The 19,739-nt window shown below is 41.3% G+C and overlaps 1 protein-coding gene across 5 annotated transcripts in view; it reads right to left on the bottom strand.

The window, feature by feature from the left end:
* Positions 1 to 17,828, bottom strand: part of znf438 (zinc finger protein 438) — a 324,232-nt gene extending 306,404 nt beyond the window's left edge. For 3 of the 5 annotated variants that reach the window (XR_015078354.1, XR_015078357.1, XM_085987662.1), the window contains exon 1: positions 17,491 to 17,828. Coding sequence is in view for 1 of the 5 variants with exons in the window: in XM_085987662.1 (XP_085843788.1) it covers positions 17,491 to 17,593 (103 nt within the window). In the remaining 4 variants the exon portion in view is untranslated. The remainder of the gene's footprint in view (positions 1 to 17,490) is intronic. The other 2 variants (XR_015078355.1, XR_015078356.1) reach the window with 2 other exon arrangements.
* Between the last annotated feature and the right edge of the window lie 1,911 nt (positions 17,829 to 19,739).

Here is a 19,739-nt window from a genome sequence, read left to right as displayed (position 1 = left end):
TAACACACAGACTTTCTGTGGGGTTTTGTACTGGAACTTGCTGCTATTAGAAAGCCATTTCAGCGCAGCCCCCTCTACAGGGGATCTGGGACCTGCATGAACAGGGCAAGCAACCAACGTTCCCCAAGCTGCGTGGCTCTCTGCCGGTCCCACGCAGCCCAGGACCGGCTTTTTCAATGTTAAATTTCGCGCATGTGGGAAACTGTGAATGGGCCGCGCACCCAAAAAAAATTAGAGGGAACATTGCAAGCAACTGTGCATGTCCTTAACCAATCAGATTGAAGGATTCTTATTGTGCAGCGCAAAGTCTGAACCAGGAAGTGTAATTCAGAATATTTAATTCAATGCGAAATCATGTGCAGAAAGTGAAATAATGAGGGAAAGAAAGATTGGATTAAGGGAGAGAGATAAGAGACAGAATGTACATTTAATTTTTTTAAATCTCCAACAATAAATCTAAAGGAATGAGACCCAACACTAGTGAAAGTTAATTTTCAGTGCCAGAGAGGTTGTTTGGCATTAATTCTTATCCCGCCGTTAAAAAATTATTTACACTGGAATGGAAAAGCCCTAATTTTTTTTCTGGCATGTTCATTGGGTATCTATCTCGTAAGTACAGCAACTTAACGCTTTTCATGTGTTTCAAATGTCGAGTCTCAACGAAATACCATATAGCACAGCTTGTGCAGGAGCAGGGCAACTTGGGACAGCAACTTCTTGATTTCCGCGTTTAACTGTGCATGTGCGATTAACATTTTAGTAACGGTGAGTACCGATAGCCTCACCGCTATTTTTAACTGCAAAATCCGGGCCATTAACTTACTCATTTATAATGCCCGTGTCATATTTTGGCACAATTGCTACAAGTGATGCACTGAGGCAGCCTTTTAGTTAAGTCCCTTAATAAACATTGCTAATTTTAGGTGTCCCAGACTTAACAAGTAGAGTCACCTGGGTACTGCATGTGATTACAACAGGGTCTGTGAGTGATTAGTGTGATACTGGACTAAAACGGTCGCAGCTACACACAGCTTCAAACTTTATTCCTCCACTTTTTGGTCATTATAACAACCACAACCTAGGACTCTGATGTCAGGGGTAAGAAATGTGAGAATTAACAAGAAGCAAACAATGCTGATTTAAATTTTCCAATCAAACAATACAATCTAAACCAGGCTCCCCACCACTCCAAACAAGACAGTAGCTTAAATTTGACATCACTGGGTCACATTTATGTAGCAGTTGGAAAATATCAGACTCTACGTCAACAAGCCTAAAACTGTCCAAGATAATCCTGGAAGCTAAAATACAAGTATAAACAGAAAAAAAAGTAAGTTCCAAAAGTTAATGCACAAGGGCAGGGAGGCTGCTTTCAAAAAAACTTGCATTCTTTCAGACCAGGCCATTTACCATAGAAATCAGACAGGATAGCCTAGAGATCAAATCTCAGTAACAACTGTTTGGTCTGCTCAGAGACAATGGGGAGCAGCAATACAATCACCTTCCTCAGGAATCGCTCCTCAAACGACTGAACTTGTGCGAGAGCTCCATCATTCTCAAAGACCACAGAAATAAGGTTCGCCTAACAACGTTTGATTAGTATATTTATCCAGAGATCACAAGCAGCAGCAAAGTAAATTTTAGACAGCAGGATGTTGGTAAGCCTGAGAATCAAACTTCTTCACATCCATAAATCAAGTATGCAAAGTCCTTGTTGAATATCATCCTGAGTTTTTCCACATAAATTAAGAGAGGGGGGGAGGGGGAACTGACTAAATTGAATTGCTTGTATCTCAAACTGATTTAACAGCTGGTACACGTCACATAGCAAGGTGTGTTCCATTGCAAATACTTCTTACTCTCAAAATGCTCATAATGTTAATGGAAGGTAGAGAGGGACCTTGCTACAAATTTGACAGAGAGGTACACGTGTTCTCAGTTCAGAGGACCAACAATGAAAGGTTAAAACTTTGTTCATTCCAACCACCACTTAAGGCACAATCTAGGTCCTACAAGCTGCAGCCGGTGACCATTTTGTGACAACTGTGCATAAATCTCAGACAACAGGGGTAGGATGTCAGGAAGAGAGCGCTTCTTTCCTCCCTCACTGTTCAAGTCTTTCAACCATGAAACACATGATATAAAGAGGAAGCGAAGACCTCCACAGGAAGGAGATATTATAAATATAAGAGTTTTAAAATAATAATGTTGGATCCTAAAAGTAACAAATACAGCAACAAATCATAGCAGTATTTTGCACAAGGGCTGGGAGAAGGAGTTTCAGTAAGCATTTTATAAATATCTATTTGTTTTTAAGGACATTTTCATAGGTCGAAGGTGAGGGAAGGGAAGCACAAGAAAGGTCGAGGATGCTAATACCCAGATGGAGACTGCATGTGGAAACCTATGCTGCAAATTAGATATACTTGTGGTTCTACTATTTGACTAGGGAGTATTTACTTTTATGATTAGCAGGTGTATTCATACACAGCTGAATCTGATCATCTGTTGCAAAACAAGGTATGATTTAAGATGCAGGAGTGCAAAATTAGACAGATGTTCACAAGATGGAACATAACTTACTAAGGTTACTATTAGCATGAATAAAATGTAAAGGGATTTGATGGCCCAGTTAAACATTTCAAATACATCATCACATTCAAGCCCTTCAAATGTGGACTTGCCTTTATGCAAGAGACACACCTGGATGGAACTGAATCATAGCACTGAGATACAGTGAGTGAGTGAGTGAGTGGGCCAGATGTTCCTATCATACAACAAGGAGCTACAGCTCCTCTGATGGCTCAGCTGGTAAAGACACAAGCAAATTGACCCAGGTTCAAATCCTGGTGGTTCTACTACATGAAACTCTCGATTTACCGGCACCTAAATAACCAGAAATCTCTGTTAACCGGCAAAATTCAGGACTAGGTTCAGGTAAGTTTTATTTCATATTAGTGGCCGTTCCTGGATCCGTGGCTGTGTAACCTGGGTTCCTGCACCTGTTGCTAAGCAACAGGGACGCCTGGATCTTGTGGCCAGGGTTCCTGCACCTGTTGCTAAGCAACAGGGAAGTCTGGATCTGTTGCAGTGTAGGGGGCTCTCGTACCTTTTACTACACCTCTCTGTAATCCGGACTTTTTGATAAACCGGCACCACGCCGGTCCCGTTGGTGCCGGATAAAAAAGAGTTTCCTGTATTTGACTAGGGAGTATTTAGTTGCAGTCTAAGAAACATTTGTGATGCAACAATTGGCCTCGGCGTTCAGGCTTCCATTTTTGATTGACTGCTATCAACAACAACAACTTGTATTTATATACCACCTTTAACATAGTAAAACGTCCCAAGGCGCTGCACAGGAGTGTTATAAGACAAAAAATTTGACACTGCAACAACCCCGTTGGAAAATGTGCAAGTGTGAACATCAGACAAGATAGTCAATTGTCAAATAGCCGACTGTCCAGACTCTCACTTGAAGAATGGCGACTTGGGCATGTACCAGGGTGCTGCTGGGAGACCTTAATCAAATCACCCCTTAACCTTCTATATTCCAGGGAATACAAGCCTAGTTTATGTAATTTTTCCTCAGAATCTAACCCTTGGGAGTCCTGATAACATTCTGGTGAATCTGCACTGCACTCCTTCCAAGTCCAATATATCCTTTCTATGGTGCAGTGGCCAGAACACAGTACAGCAGATTTGGTCTAACCAGGGCTTTGTACAGCTGTAGCAACACTTCCTCTCCTTTATATTCTAGCCCTCTAGTTATAAAGACTAATATTCCATTAGCCTTATTGATTATTTTTTGTACCCGACTACTACAATTTAGTGATCCGTGTACATGGACCCCTAAATCTCTTTGAACCTCTACTGTTCCTAGCTTTTCACCATTTATATAATACTTTTTTGGTCCAAAATGGATGACCTCACATTTACCTGCGTTGAAATTCACCTGCCACAGTTTGCCCACTCAATCTATCAATGCCTCTTAGTAATTTTATGCTCCCATATACACTACTTACTATACCACCAATCTTGTGTCATCGGCAAACTTGGATACATGGCTCTCTATTGTGTTATCTAAGTCATTAATATAGCGAATAGTTGAGGCCCCAGCACAGATCCTGTGGGACACCATGAGTCACTTCCTTCCAATTCAAGTACATAACCCATTATCCCTACTCTCTGTCTTCTATCGCCTAACCAATCTCCTAACCAGGTAAATAATTTACCTTCAATTCCATGAGCTTTAATTTTAGTTAACAGTCTCTTATGTGGAACCTTTTCGAATGCCTTCTGGAAGTCCATATAAACTACATCCATAGACAATCCCCCGTCTACTACTTTAGTTACTTCCTCAAAAAATTCAGTTAGGTTTGCGAGACATGACCACCCTTTATAAATTCATACAAAAAGAAACTATTGCAGATGCTGGAAATCTGAAATAAAAACAGAAAATGCTGGAGACACTCAGCAGGTCAGGCAGCATCTGTGAAGAGAGAAACAGAGTTAACATTTCAGGTCAATGACCTTTCATCAGAATTGGAAAAAAGCAGGAAATGGAACAGATTTTTAAGCAAGTTTAAGGGCTGGGAAAGGGGGGGGGATGAAAGAACAAAAGGGAAGGTCTGTGATAGGATGGAAGGCAGGAGCGATTAAGAGACATTAAGAGATATTCAAGGCAAAAGGAGATGGTAATGGGACAGGGTTAAGAAACAAAGGATGGCTCCAGATGAAGTGTAAATTGCGCTGGCAGAATGAAAGACAGCTACCATGTGGGAGAGAAGAAAAAAGACACAGACAAAAAGTGTGGAAAAAATATATATATATGATAGGGGCCGAGGTTATGATCTGAAATTGTTGAACTCTATGTTGAGTCCAGAAGGCTTTAAAGTGCCTAATCAAAAGATGAGGTGCTGTTCCTCGATTAATAACATAAATTCATGTTGGCTCTCTCCAATCATCTCAAATTTCTCCAAGTACTCAGCCACTCTGTCCTTAATTATAGGTTCCAATAACTTTCCCACAACAGATGTTAGACTACCAGGTCAATTATTAACTGGTTTCTCTCATGCATCTTTCTTTAAAAATTGAGTTACATTTGCAATTTTCCAATCTAAAAATGGACAATTCCTGAATCAAGAGCACTTTGGAAGATTATGTCTGAAGCATAGAAACATAGAAGATAGGAGCAGGAGTAGGCCATTCGGCCCCTCGAGCCTGCTCCGCCATTCAATGAGATCATGGCTGATCATCCAAATTCAGTACCCTGTCCCTGCCTTCTCCCCATATCCAACTCCTTCTTGAATATATTTAATAATGAATTGGCTTCAACTGCCTTCTGTGGTAGAGAATTCCACAGGTTCACCACTCTCTGGGTGAAGAAATTCCTCCTCATTTCTGTCTTAAATGGCTTACCCCTTATCTTTAGACTGTGACCCCTGGTTCTGGACTCCCCGACCATCGGGAACATCCTTCCTGCATCTAGTCTGTCCAGTCCTGTCAGCATTTTATAAGTTTCAATGAGATCCCCTCTCATTCTTCTAAACTCCAGCGAGTATAAGCCCAATCGACCCAATCTCTCCTCATACGTCATTCCTGCCATCCCAGGTATCAGCCTGATGAATCTTCGCTGAACTCCCTCCATGGCAAGAACATCCTTCCTCAGATAAGGCGACCAAAACTGCACACAATACTCAAGATGTGGTCTCACCAAGGCAATTTCCTCACCTACTTCCTTTAAAACCCTGGGGTGGAAACCATTAGGTCCTGGGATTTATCGTTATTTAGTGGCATTATTTTTTCTAATACAGTTTGGACTTTGTGGCGGGAGCCGAACATGATGGCTTCAGTCTTCCCAATGTTTAACTGGAAGAAATTGTGGCTCAGTAAAACTGGATGTTGGACAAGCAGTCTGACAGCAAAGAGAAAGTGAAGGGGTTGAGAGAGGTGGTGGGGAAGTAAAGCTGGGTATTGTCAGCATACATGTGGAAGCTGATCCTCCTCAGCCCTGGGACATGTAGATGAGGAAGAGGAGGGGGTCAAGGACTCTGGATTCATGGCCAGAAGAGGAGGCATTGCTGGAGATACTCTGGCTAGGATTAGATAGGTAAGCGTGAACCAAGCAAGGGCAGTTTCACTGAGCTGGACAGTCCCCTCAAGGGCAGGTGGCAAGTGGCCAGAAGCACCCTCCCCCCTCAACCTGTTTTCCTCCTCCCCTCTCTTACTATGTTTTCCTCAAAATGGCAAAGTTTGCTTCCAAAAAAAATTAAATTAGAATGAGAAAAGATACATTATGTCTGCACTCTCATAGGTGTTAGCAAATACATTTTTCACGAGTATAAGCAATTAGGGCACTTACGTTTTCAGATAAGATTATTTGGCTTCAAAATTCTTTTTTTTTGAAAATCGAAACATTAGCATGGAAACTTACTCTCAGTGGCATTCTCTCTTTCACTCGCTCTCTTTTAATACAATTGTCTAAAGCTTACAGAACACAACACAAAAGCTACAACAGGTTTCTCATTCACTCAAGCACAAACTCTCTATTATCAAAATAAAGTTTACCAGAACAAAGCTGTTGAAATTTGTCCTCTTATTTTTAAAACCAAAAATAATTTCAAAAAAAAAACTGAGCTAGAATTCCATTGTTACGATAGACTGAAAGGTACAGCTGCATCCTGGGAAATGACGACTACTTTGCACAATCCAAATCCAACTCACGGTCACGATTCAGGGCAAAAATATCCAGTACAAGCTCAGGCTTTTGAGGCAACCCAAGGCCTTCAAAAAGAATGCAATAAAAGACACGAGAGGCAATTCAATTGATAAATGTAATCATTACTGTCAAATATATTATTCTTTGAATTTTTTTTGTTTTCTTTAAGCCCTTATTTTAGACATTAGAAATGTCACATTACAGAGAGAAAATGGCGAATCAAAAATTTTCAGAAAGCATTTTTGAATTATTCGAGAACGATAACAGCGCCATCTGGTAGCCAGGTTTAATTACAGGGTGAGAACTTTATGTAAGCAGTTTACATTATGAATGTAGAATTTATGATGAAAAATAGTTGACACAAGTATAACAAAAAAAAGTGACAAGAAGAAAGGGTTTGTTGACAGGAAATGCGCACAAGAGGTAAATGTTTTATTATAGATATATTTCTGATTTGCTCAAATCTTAATACCTCGGCTCCCCCCCGTCATGTTTCTAAATCCCCACAGTTATGCTTATCACCAGTTGCAATAGTATCGTGGTCTGGCACGTACACTGCACCAAACCACCTACCATCACTGCCAAGCATCTGATCAACAAGAGAAGATAGTCCATGCAATGTTACACCCCATGGTATGGAGTACTTTGCAACTGCAGGCTTTAATCTTACACGTCATTGATGGGAAAGAAATATCAACTGTTGGCTGGATCGCGAGTTCATCAGAAGGTCTACTTACTACTACTTGCATTTGACTTAGTCCATGTAAAGTAATATACATTGCTCTTACAGGACTAACCATCCGTAAATATCTTAACAATACCAATTTTAGGAACAAATTCTACAAAAAACACCAGTATGAAAATATCTAGGTAGCCAAGATTCCATTAGATTAGGAGAATTCACAGTTAAAGACGGTGGAAAAGGTTCAACGACCGTGTTGTTACAAGTCATAACTCATTTATATAGTTAGTTTCAAGAAATGCAATTAGTTGCTTAATTTAATTGCTTACGGTAATCTGATGCGTTAAAAGCTAGTGTTTCAACTGTGTATACACATAAATGTACACCTCAATGTTGTTGCTAGTTGGCCTAAGTTGACTCTCTATTCTTTTAAATTGAAAAGTGAATAAATCCATCCCAAACCCTCATTGTAACAATTGCTGATAGGCAATGTCTCAGGTATGTCTTTTTCTTGTTAATTCTCTCTGATAAAGAATCCAAATACAGCACTTTTATAACACAACTTTCACTGAACACACCAAAATATGGACGTTAGCAACAAACATTAAAAAAATGTAGTTACCCAAGCATCCCACCCACCCGCCCCTTCAACCATTGTCTGCCCCACCTGTGACAGAGACTGTAGGTCCTGCATTGGACTCATCAGGCACCCGAGAACTCAATTTTAATGTGGAAGCAAGTCATCCTCGGTTCCGAGGGACACTTAAGACGACTTACTAATGTAATGTTAATACTCTACATAGTAAACTGAATCATATTGACATAGAAGAGTTGTATACGTCTAACAATTTCTCTTGTAGTGATTGGAAAGATTGCCCCTCTCCCCTTTTTGATTATTTACAATATCTACAATAGGTCACACAAAATATCAAGTTGCGTCAATATACACAGTTTGAGTGAATTTGGTGTTACTAATTGAGGGAAGGATGTTGGTCAGTACACTGATCGTTCTTTAAATGGAGCCATGGGATCATTAACTGCCACCTGGAACCACATCAAAGGACGGCACCTCCAGCAATGCAGCACTTTGGGTGTCAGCCGAGATTATGACCCCGGTATGGTGCTGAAACCCATAACCACCTGAACCAGAGGGAAAAGTGCCACCGACTGAGGCACGCAGACACACATATCGAGGCAGAAATTCCATTCCCTACGGGTGTGTACGCGCTATGTACTCACCCGTAGGGCCAACGGAAATGCTGGAAAGCTTTCGACAGCACGGTGGCATAGTGGTTAGCACTGTTGCCTCACAGCGCCAGGGACCCGGGTTCGAATCCGGCCTCGGGTGACTGTCTGTGTGGAGTTTGCACATTCTCCCCGTGTTTGCGTGGGTTTCCTCTGGGTGCTCCGGTTTCCTCCCACAGTCCAAAGATGTGCGGGTTAGGTTGATTGGCTATGATAAATTGACCCTTAGTGTTAGGGGGATTAAATACGTGGGGTTACGGTGATAGGGTGGGATATGTGTTGGTGTAGGGGTTACGGGGATCGGGTGGGATATGTGTCGGTGCAGGCTCGATGGGCCGAAATTGCCTCTATCTGCACTGTGGGGTTTCTGTGATTCTGTGATCCTCCGGCTGTGCTGGAGCAGCGCCTCTGCTGGGGGGGTGGGAGTTCCGTTTTTTGGAGACCCTTGGCCCGCAGAAAACACTTACAATTCTTGCACCTGGTAAGAGTTGAAAAAAGTTTTTTAAAAATGTTTCCACTGATTTATCATTTAAAAATACTTTAAAAGAAAGAAAGGTAAGTTTATTTTTAGCCCCGTTAAAAACTAATTATTTTTCCCAAAAAATAAAATTTTTGTTTAAAATACTTAATTTATTGTAATTTAAAGTCATTTTAAAAATGCGATTTAAAAAAAAAATTATTTAAATTTTACTATGTTTTGGGGGTGATCTCTATGCATATATTTGACAGGTCTCCCTGTCAAATGTATGAAGAGAGATTCCCTTCTCTGATTGGCTCCCCATGGCCCACGTGATCCCAGGTGCGAACTGCCTGCGCCTCTGGGATACGTGGGCCCTGCGCACTGGCAGTTTGGAGAGGCCCAGCAACGGAACTCTGCGTCTCCCGGGAGCCCTCCGGTCTAGGCGCAGATTTTTCCAGATCGCAGCCCTCCTGCAAATGGAATTTCTGGGCCTATGTATTTATTAGTGTACAGGTTGAGCATCCAAAATCTGGAGTTCTGGAATCTGGAATGTTCCAGAATCCGGACTCCGGGACAATTGGTGGCAGGGTCGTCCGGAATCCGGACACCCTGTCAAACCGCAATCTGGGCCCAGGCATTTCCGGACTCGGAACGTGTTTCTGATGTCCGAAAATGCCCGAGCCCAGGTTGCGATATTTCCAGACTTCGGACATCAGAAATACGTTCCAAAGTCCGGAAAAACATGAAAACCGGCTCGGCCTCGATCCCGAGGTTGCCGGATTCAGGACGCTCAACCTGTATTAAACATTTCTAGACAAGTTATATCCATACTGAACATAACACCGCCTCGCTGATTTAAATACCAGTGTTCTTGTTTTCAACAGCACCCATCATCTGCTATTCTGACTTTACTAAATTCCTAGGACTTAGTTAACATTTTCATGACTCTAGAAGCTCACATCTTGAGCAGAGAAACTGCAGATTTTCAATTTTGTGGACAACTTAATTTTCTTTTCCAAGGCAAATTTTGCTCACCCTTTAGAATATAAAAAATTTGCCTCTAAGAACGTCTTTTTAAAAATAAAGCAAAGCACCTTATTTTAAGTTTAAAATGGAAATTAGAACCTAGATAATATTCTACATATCTCTTCTCTTCCCCCATTCAATCGACACCAATGCAAATTTCACTCTGTTTCAAGTAATGTTTTCTACAGCTGTGGTTTCAGATTATATTCACTTTCAAAAGAAAAGTGAGTTTATTTCACTGAACATGCTGGGGTATTTTACCTGTACCTGGTTTAAGGGCATGCGTTTCGTAGCTCGAAACTAGAGGTTTCAAAATAACTGTTCTCTAGGATGGGAAACTGAAACTAGTATACATTCCTTGCAACATCTGCAGCAGTTCCAATTTCGACATGACATAATACAACAGTGCTGAATTTACTGTAGTACCAGTTATTTTATACACACGCACACAAACAAGTCTGAATGTCTCACCTGTCAGAGAACTGCAAGCAGATGACATTTTTCAACCACAAAGGCCTTTCCAAACAGACAGATGTGTTGATGGTCAGGACTATTTTCTCACACAGTGTTTACCACTAATCCACATAAGACATTTCATAGAATAGAAGAAAACAAACTGCACTATAAAGGGAGTGCAGCAAATGAACTGTACCTTGCCACAGGTAGAACTCTGATGTTTTGAACGGACTCCATTTATATGGATAATAATCCCAAACGCCTCCAGCACTTCACACACTGAATGTGTGCAAGGTCTGCAGAACCGCAGTCACATCAACAATCTAATCAGATAATCAGCTCTTACTGTGAAACCCTATTCCAATGAATGAAATTCAATCTTACATACAATACGACAGGAAAGTCTTTTTTTATCCGGCTCCGACGGGACCGGCGTGGTGCCGGTTGATCAAAAAGTCCGGATTACAGAGAGGTATACTTACCAAGGTAAGAGAGCCCCGTACACGGCCACAGGTGCAGGAGCCCCGGTTACACGGCACTTGTGCAGGAGTCCCGGTTCCACGGCCACAGATCCAGGAGTCCCTGTTGCACGGCCACAGGTGCAGGAACCCCGGTTACACGGCCACAGATCCAGGAACGCCGGTTACACGCCACAGATCCAGGAACTCCGGATACACGGCCACTAATATATAGTAAAACTTACCTGAACCTACTCCTGAATTTTGCCAGTTAAAAGAGAGTTTCCTGTACTCGACATTTTGTAGCTCCTTTTAAAGCTACAAAATCCTGGAGCTTCCCCAGTGACTATAGGTAAATGCATCAGAAAGGTCCCAGCCTCAGTCTCTGCTCAGTGTTCATTTACCCGAGAGGTGGGAGAGTATCTGCTGGGGATGCCCATTCCTCATTGTTATCCAGTAACTCCTGCTGAAAGAGTAAACATGCAAATACTATGCAGGATAAGGTCTGGCTAGAACATCCCCGTGGTGAATAGCCTACCAACACTGAGAATAATTCTACATCTAATCCTCTCAAGTGTGGAGATGCTTCAACTATACTCAGTTGTACAGCTGAGCTTACAAGCCCAGTGTATAGCAGTTACAAGCACAAACCAACATCTACAACCACGGTGTACACATTACTCACCATTTTCTTTCATATCTCTCTATGCTACGCATATTCCTGGCCAAATGTACAGGTTGGAAAATTACAAGAATTAGCATAGTGCCACCTCAAACAGCAACATATCCAATGTTTTTGAAGTGTACTCACAATTTGTATGTCGTCAAACGGTGTACAGGAATGGCGGGGGGGTCACTTTGATTTTCTTTCCTTCCCTGTAGGGAAGCAACTAGACTCCACCCCAGAACCTCCCTGCAGTACAATGGTTCAGATCAGAAACTCACCACATAGGGAGGGAACTATGGTCCTGGACTCACTCTATATCACTCCAAGGTACAGAGCATGGTGGCAACAATGCACCATACCCCTGTGCCTCCCAAACGTCATTTCGCTGCAGATCTCGAGAGTCACAGAGAAAAAAAAAGTTTTGATTCTCCCCCTCCCATGGACGAGGGCGTTCACGGGGCTTGAACCAGGGCACTAAAATAATCTTTGAAAAGCCATGCATATTCCCATCCAGTGCAGTCCCCCATCCATGGTGCCTTTATCTGCCAGTGATGAGTATGTACGTGCTGCATGCAGGTCTTTTGGAGGTTGGTTTTTAAGAAACAGAAGTTGCAAAACCAACACGTAAAAGGGAAAGAAAAGCCAGTGATGGGAGCATCAGGGAGTCTACATAACAGCTCATAGTCGTAGGACTCTTATCACATCCAAATGGCCTCCAGGACCAGACCAGCTCCTCAAGTGGATGTAGAATTCAATGTCAATGAGTATGCTGATAGGATGGGGTGTTTTGGAAAGAAAAACATGTCTAGATTTCAGATGAATACAGTCTCCTTCTGCTACCATAAATGATCCCCACGATAAAAATTGCAGTACAACTTGTCAAAATTGATCAATCACACGTATCAGAAATGCAGCACATAGAGCTGCACACTTAAAGGCCAGCTCAGTTGTCACTATCGTCCTCTGTTAATAGCAACAGTAGACAGAGTATTAATATTACTGCTACTCTGTTGTAAGTGGTTTGCACAAATCCACTTAAGAATCTGTGGGAGTTGTGTTTCATTTTATTTCCGTTAAGTACATCAACACACAGTTAAAAAAAAAATCTAAAATTCTACAATAGACTAAATTAGGAAAACAGTTCCGGTTCTGCAGTTCAGGCCATTTATCCACATTCAAAAACAAAATTCCAACTAAACTGTTGCATCTGTGGTTTTTAATTACCTCTTAAATCAGATATTGAATTCTCCTCACTTTCAGGTCTTTTCATGATGCACGCTATTCCCCGTTAGGAGGTATGTAATAACATCCCAGGGTAACTGGCCCAGAAATTTCCCTTCCCTCCAGGGACCTGTCTAGCCTCTTCTCATCAATTCACTTCAATAACCTGGACGAGTTTAGGAATTTCCCTTGCGGCGAACTGCTGTACAAACACACATATGATCACTCCATTTTTAAAAGATTCATTCTCGGGATGCAGGCGTCACTGGCAAAGCAAACTGTACTCCATTGGTACAGCTAATTTAGCACAGCAGCACATTGTGCTTGATATTAAATTTTCACAGACTTATCTGAATTCCACAAACACTGAAAATATGTTTCTACAATTATTCCTGAATGAGAACGCAAGTGCACCAGTTGCAATATTTTATGTGGTTTTAGTTGCAAAATATATATATTTTTAATTTTAGTGCCCAACAAGGTAAGGTGAGGGATATAATCACTAAGTAACGGAACTCTTCTCATTTTAGGCATCCAGGTCAGTTGTAGCAAAACGTCCTCTACTCTGCGCCAACCACAGGCCTTAGCCCCAACCTCCAAAGAGCATCCCTACTGCCCGAGTATAATATTTCCCCCCGTTTTTCACACAAGCCATCCCGTGGCCTAAATTAGATTGCCAATTTGTGGCAAATTAGCAACAGCTTTGTGCTGTAAGCCCATGCAAACAGATCAAGACAGCTCAGATTAATTTCAGACTGGACCCTTAACGGCAGCAGAGAAGACTTCCATCTCATCAGTATCGGCTGAGTTAGAACCCAAGTCACAGAGGTTTAGGCCAGCAGCCAACCCACTGCACTACCTAGTCCCCAGAATTTGAGTTTTAATGAAAATGGTTGCTTATTATAGTTAACGAAAATCAGTTAATTTACTGTGATTCAGTGACGTGCTTCAGACATCTCTCACTAAAATTAATGTGAGCACAAAAGGCAGGAAAAACAGGCATTGCATTAAGCAATCTAAGAATATAGAAAAAATCTGAACTTTCCTGCAATTAGTTTTTTTTTAAATAGTCAATCTATTTTATTCCCTCTGTTTCTCTGAGCTATATTAATGTACCTGACCTGCTCCGAAGCAACTGCCAGTTCCGTTATGAGCTAACTTCAAGGAGGTGCACGACAACAAGCAAACTTGACTCTCCTGAACGTCTACTGGCACCACTCAAATTATTTATTTTCCACAAACGGGTCCCAAGAAGTATCCTCTATATCCTCTCAATATGAGCTCCATTTACACAATACATAAATCACGGACATCTTTGAGAAATGTAATAGTTTTAGTCTAGTATGTCAGTAAATCAATAGCTAATGCAAACGCAAGGACTACCTAGGAGGTCAATAGAAAAGAAGTAAATTTTAGTGCAATAATGATCAACCTTAAAAGGTTGCTATAATTCGACACTGGGTAAACAACTGCTGTATGAACACAGAAAGTCAGGAGAAAGTCAGGTAAAAGACGATACGGTGAACCTAACTGATATCAGTGATAATAGGTTAATTTTCCCTTGGCTGTCAACTTCAGAAAATGCTCACCAGGATTTACAAACGTGAAAATTTTACTAAATTACATACTCCAAATATCAAAGTGTACAGACAGGGACCTGGTAATGGGTGTTATCTCCTGTCAGTCCCCAAATTCCAATCTGTCGTTTGTCAAATAAATAATTTACAATATAAGAGCATAAGAAATAGGAGCAGGAGTAGGCCATTCGGCCCATCGAGCCTGAAAAGCTTTGCAAGTATCTATTCCTTCTCTGAGGAATATGTAATTAGAAAACTAAGATTTGTGATGGCATAAAATTGTTTTAAAATGAAATGCAAAACATATTGTTGAGTTGTTTTTATTATCTCGTGAAGTATAAATAGAACGTCCTGACCAACTGTAAATATAACTATCTGCACCAAAGAAGCTGACCTTATTTACATCGAGAGATGTTAATATTTCATTGCTGGCAATGGCATCCTCCATCTCGGAAATAAGGTAATTGAAAAAATATTTTAGCAGCATTAGGAAAGATTTAGGATAGAGGAAAGCAATGTTTTATTGAAACTGTACATACTCAAGGGATTGCATAGGATTACAAACATAGGATATACTGCACAGAAATAGGCGATTCAGTCCAACCAGTCCATGCCGGCGTTTATGCTCCACTCGAGCCTCCTCCCATCTTTCCTCATCTAATTCTATCAGCATAACCCTCTATTCCCTTTTCCCTCATATGGTTATCTAGCCTCCCCTTAAATGCACCTATAATATTCACTTCAACTACCCACTGTGGTAGCGAGTTCCACATTCTCACCACTCTCTGGGTAAAGAAGTTTCTTCTGAATTCCCTATTTGATTTCTTGTTGACTATCTTATATTGATGGCCTGTTCATCCTTTCCTGATATGTATACCCTCACATTTCTGGTATCATCCTTGTAAATCTTCTCTGCACCCTCTCCAGTGCCTCTATATCTTTTTTACAATATGGCGTATGCAGTACTCCAAGTGTGGTCTAGCCAAGGTTCAATAAAAATTTAACATAACTTCCCTACTTTTCAATTCTATCCCTCTAGATTTGCTTTTTTTATAGCCTCGTTAACCTGTGTCGCAACTTTTAGTGATTTGTGTATTTGGACTCCAAGATCCCTTTGCTCCTTTACCCCACCTAGACTCTTGCCCTCCAAGTAATAAGTGACCTCCCTAGGCTTCCTACCAAAATGTAATATCTCACATTTATCTATGTTGAATTTCATTTGCCAATTATATGCCCATTCTGCAAGTTTAATATCTCTTGCTGTAATTTGTTGCAGTCCTCCTCAGTACAGGTATTAACTATCCCCCCCCCAATTTGGTGTCATCCGCAAATTTAGAAATTGTGTTTTGGATTCCAAATTCTAAATCATTAATATAAATTGTGAACAGTGGTCCCAGCACGGATCCTTGTGGAACACCACTACCCATTTTCTGCCACTGTGAATAGTTACACTTTACTCCTACTCTCTGCTTTCTGTCTTAAAGCCAGCTAGCTATCTATCCATTCTGCTACTTATCCCCTGACTCCGCATTCTTGGACCTTATTCATCAGTCTATTATGTGGTACCTTATTGAAGGCCTTTTAAAAATCTAGATAAATTACAACTACTGCATTACTCTTGTCTATTCTCTGTTACCTCTTCAAAAAATTCAATGAGTTTGGTCAAGCAAGACTTTCCCTTTTGAAATCCATGCTGATTATTCATTATTACATTTTTGGCATCTAGATGTTCTTCTATTTTCTCCTTTAGTAGGGATTCCATTATTTTTCCTACCACCGATGATAAGCTGACTGGTCTATAGTTCCCTGGACTTGTTCTATCCCCCTTCTTAAATATAGGTATTGTTAGGTCTGCGTCAATCCTCTGGCACTACATCTTTTTCTAATGAAAAATTAAATAAAAATGCAGTAATGCCTCTGCTAGCTCTACCCTAAATTCTTTTAAAATGTGCAGATGTAATCCAGTCAGACCAGTTTTTTTTCCTCTTTGAGTTTGGATTAGTTTATTTAATATATCACCTCTTTTTATTTTAAATGCAGTTATTTCATTACTAATCTCCTGTCCTGTCCACCTGTTCTATCTCCCCAGTAAAGGCTGAAGGATGAGGAATCAATGTTGAAGACATTTTCAGAATGAAGTAAAAATATGAAGTCATAAATGGGTGACATATATTAAAATTGTTTTTTAAAAAAAACAATGCTTGGCACATCTGCATCGGTTTTCCTCGTACTCCAGCGACTTGCAGTACTCCCCAGTGTTATTTACTTATCCCATCGCCAGTACACGAATATGCATGTAAACCTTAGCACAATAAACGTCAAAAGATGGCTTGGAAGAAGAGAGAGTGAGAGAAAGAATAGCACATCGGCTGAGGGTGTAAGCCTCGCTGTTGAGAGCTGCAAATACTGTGTGAACCCCTAAAAAAAAAAGACAACCTCAACAGGAGCCGAGACGCTGCAGAGTGCAGGTGCTGTCACGTCACACACCCACGCTGGCCCGGGAATGGAATGAAGTGAAATGTTGCGAACGCTGCGAGTTCCAAGCTCCAGGTTCTGGGCTCGGGGCAGAGCCGCGGGATGGCCGGGCCGGGCCTGTGAACCTGCAGCTACAGCAGCTCATCCCCAGCCTGCCCGTTCCACCGGGCGACACCCAGGCCCATCACCACCTGAGCTTTTTAATGGGTAACCGAGGCCAATACAACCATCAGCATTCTGCAACAAATCCCCCGCCCCGGGTGAGGCAGCATGTGCTTAACAAACAAACAAAAAAAAGGGTCAGCGAATCGCTGCAGAGGCGAAGCTGCAAAGACTAGACAGGCCGATCGCCCGCCCAGCTTTTTAAACCGCATCTTCAGCCAACTCGCATTCTGGCTTTGCAGTCATTTTTCTTTGGTTTTTTTAAAATCCCACTCGGCCAAGCTCCAGGAAAGTTTGACCCGCCCTCTAATGGGGATGGGGGTTAAAATACAATCCGACTCACCGTGTTTTCTCCTCGGATTCGCCTGTTTTCTGTGCTTGCACCTTGAGGCATCCGCCATGATCCGCTCTACGTGGGCGCCGCCATCTTCTTTCATTTCGCCCATGAACTCCAAAGGGAAAGTCGAGGGGCCGCTCCTGGCCCCAGCAGCGCTCGTTGGTTTGCAGCAAAGAGCATGTTGCGACTGGGCAAAGGAGTCTGTCGCTGGACCTTGTAACAGAATACTTGCATTGAGAGGAATTAAATCAAGCCCTGCCAAGTGCAGTCGTTAGGGTTTCAAATGCAACCTCATTTTTGCTGAAAGTTAAACATAAACACAGCTCCATATGTTTAAATGGGTTTTCAAGTCTGCACAACTCTTGCCAACCACAGTAATCTCTCATTGACAGCCAGAGGGTTGACAACACTTCAGGATTGTCCTGGACTCTCCAGATTAGAAGATATTAATCTCCTGGATACGGGTGTGAACAGCTCAGAAGAAAATTAGGGGCATTTAAAAAAAAATCATTTTCTTTTAACATTTATTAGTTTTTTTTTAAATATTGGGAGATGAGGAAAAAAGTTTGGGTAGGGTGGTTGGAGGTTCGAGGTCAGGTGATGAAACCTCCATGAATACGTCCAAAGAGATTGGCAACTGCGGACAGTATGGTAGGAAAAATCAGGATGCATTTCACTGCAATAGAATATATTTTTTGTTTTTGTTTCATAAAATTAAAATCTTAAAGTAGATTATGCATAAGCAAAATGACCAACCTCCTGACCCACATTCACTCCCACATAGTCAAATCTGAATGGAAAACTGAGAAAATGTCTGCTAAATGTCATAACATTATTACCAATGTCATAGGGAAAATTACCACCTTACTCGGTAGGTAATGTGCTAGTTTCTAAGTGACCTCAATGACACAACCTGAAAAGTTTGCATCTCCCATCATGACATTAAGAAGATTAAAGGGAATTGCAAAAATGTTTCCTAAAGAATGTATTTCATGAAGGTCCAATCCAGAACATATATTATGGTCCAGTTCAATAGACCCAGTGCATGTGCCATATCTGATAATGCTATATTAAAAACAGAAAATGCTGGAAATACAGATCAGGCAACATGTGGAGAGATAAACAGAGTTAACGTTTTAGGTCAATGACCTTTCGTCAGAACTGGAAAATGTTACAGATGTAATAGGTTTTAAGCAAATACAGAAGCAGGGAAAGGGCGGGGAGAGGGGAGGAAAGAAGAAAATGGAAGGTCTGTGATAGGGTGGAAAGCAGGAGAGATTAAATGACAAAAGGGATGATGGTGCAATGCAAAAATGGGTGGTACTGGAACAATAAAATTAATAAAGGATGGGTCTAGAGCTGAAAATGACAAAAGCAGAATCATTACCAGCAACTGCTGTCCAAAAAAATGGGAGCAGTGGTTATGATCTGAAATTGTTGAACTCAATGTTGAGCCTGGAAGGCTGTAAAGTGCCTAATTTTTTTTAAATATTCATTGATGGGATGTGGGCGTCGCTGGCTGGCTAGGCCTGCATTTAGTGCCCATCCCTAATTGCCCTTGAGAAGATGGTGGTGAGCCGCCTTCTTGAACCGCTGCAGTCCATATGTTGTAGGTACACCCACAATGCTGTTCGGACTCGGCAGGTCAAGCAGTAAACCTGTTACATCTCTAACTTTTTCCACTTCTGATAAAAGGTCATCGACCTGAAACGTTAACTTTGTTTCTCTCTCCACAGATGCTGCCTGGCCTGAGTATTTACAGCATTTTCTGTTTTTATTTCAGATTTCCAGCATCCGCAGTATTTTGCTTCTGATAATGCTAGAAGTTGGCTGTTCTGTTATTAACTCTTAAAGGTAGTTTTGTAAATACAGATTTTTTTTTAATTCATTCTCGGGATGTGTGCTTTGCTGGCACAGTTGGCATTTATTGCCCATCTTTTGTCCATTATTGCTACTGCCAATACATTCCTGGTGATACTGTAGTTTTAAAAGCTTTATTTATGTAATTGATATATGTAGCTTGCCTATTTTATTTTTGAATGGATGTGGCTCAGATTTGTTTTATTATTTTAACATAGTACATTATTCTCAAGCCTGAATGGGTGTGGCTGCAACAATATTCAAGAAGCTCAACACCATCCAGGACAGAACAATCTGCTTAATAGTGTCTCTGACAGTGGACTTGATATCACCGGCGCACCATGGGCTGCAGTATGTATGATCTACAGGATGCACTGCAGCAACTCACAAAGCTT

Source organism: Somniosus microcephalus, chromosome 5 (assembly GCF_052327205.1).
Source record: "Somniosus microcephalus isolate GS21.2 chromosome 5, FLI_Smic_1.0, whole genome shotgun sequence".
In the NCBI taxonomy this organism is placed as follows: Eukaryota; Metazoa; Chordata; class Chondrichthyes; order Squaliformes; family Somniosidae; genus Somniosus; species Somniosus microcephalus.
This window is presented reverse-complemented; position numbering and strand designations above follow the sequence as displayed.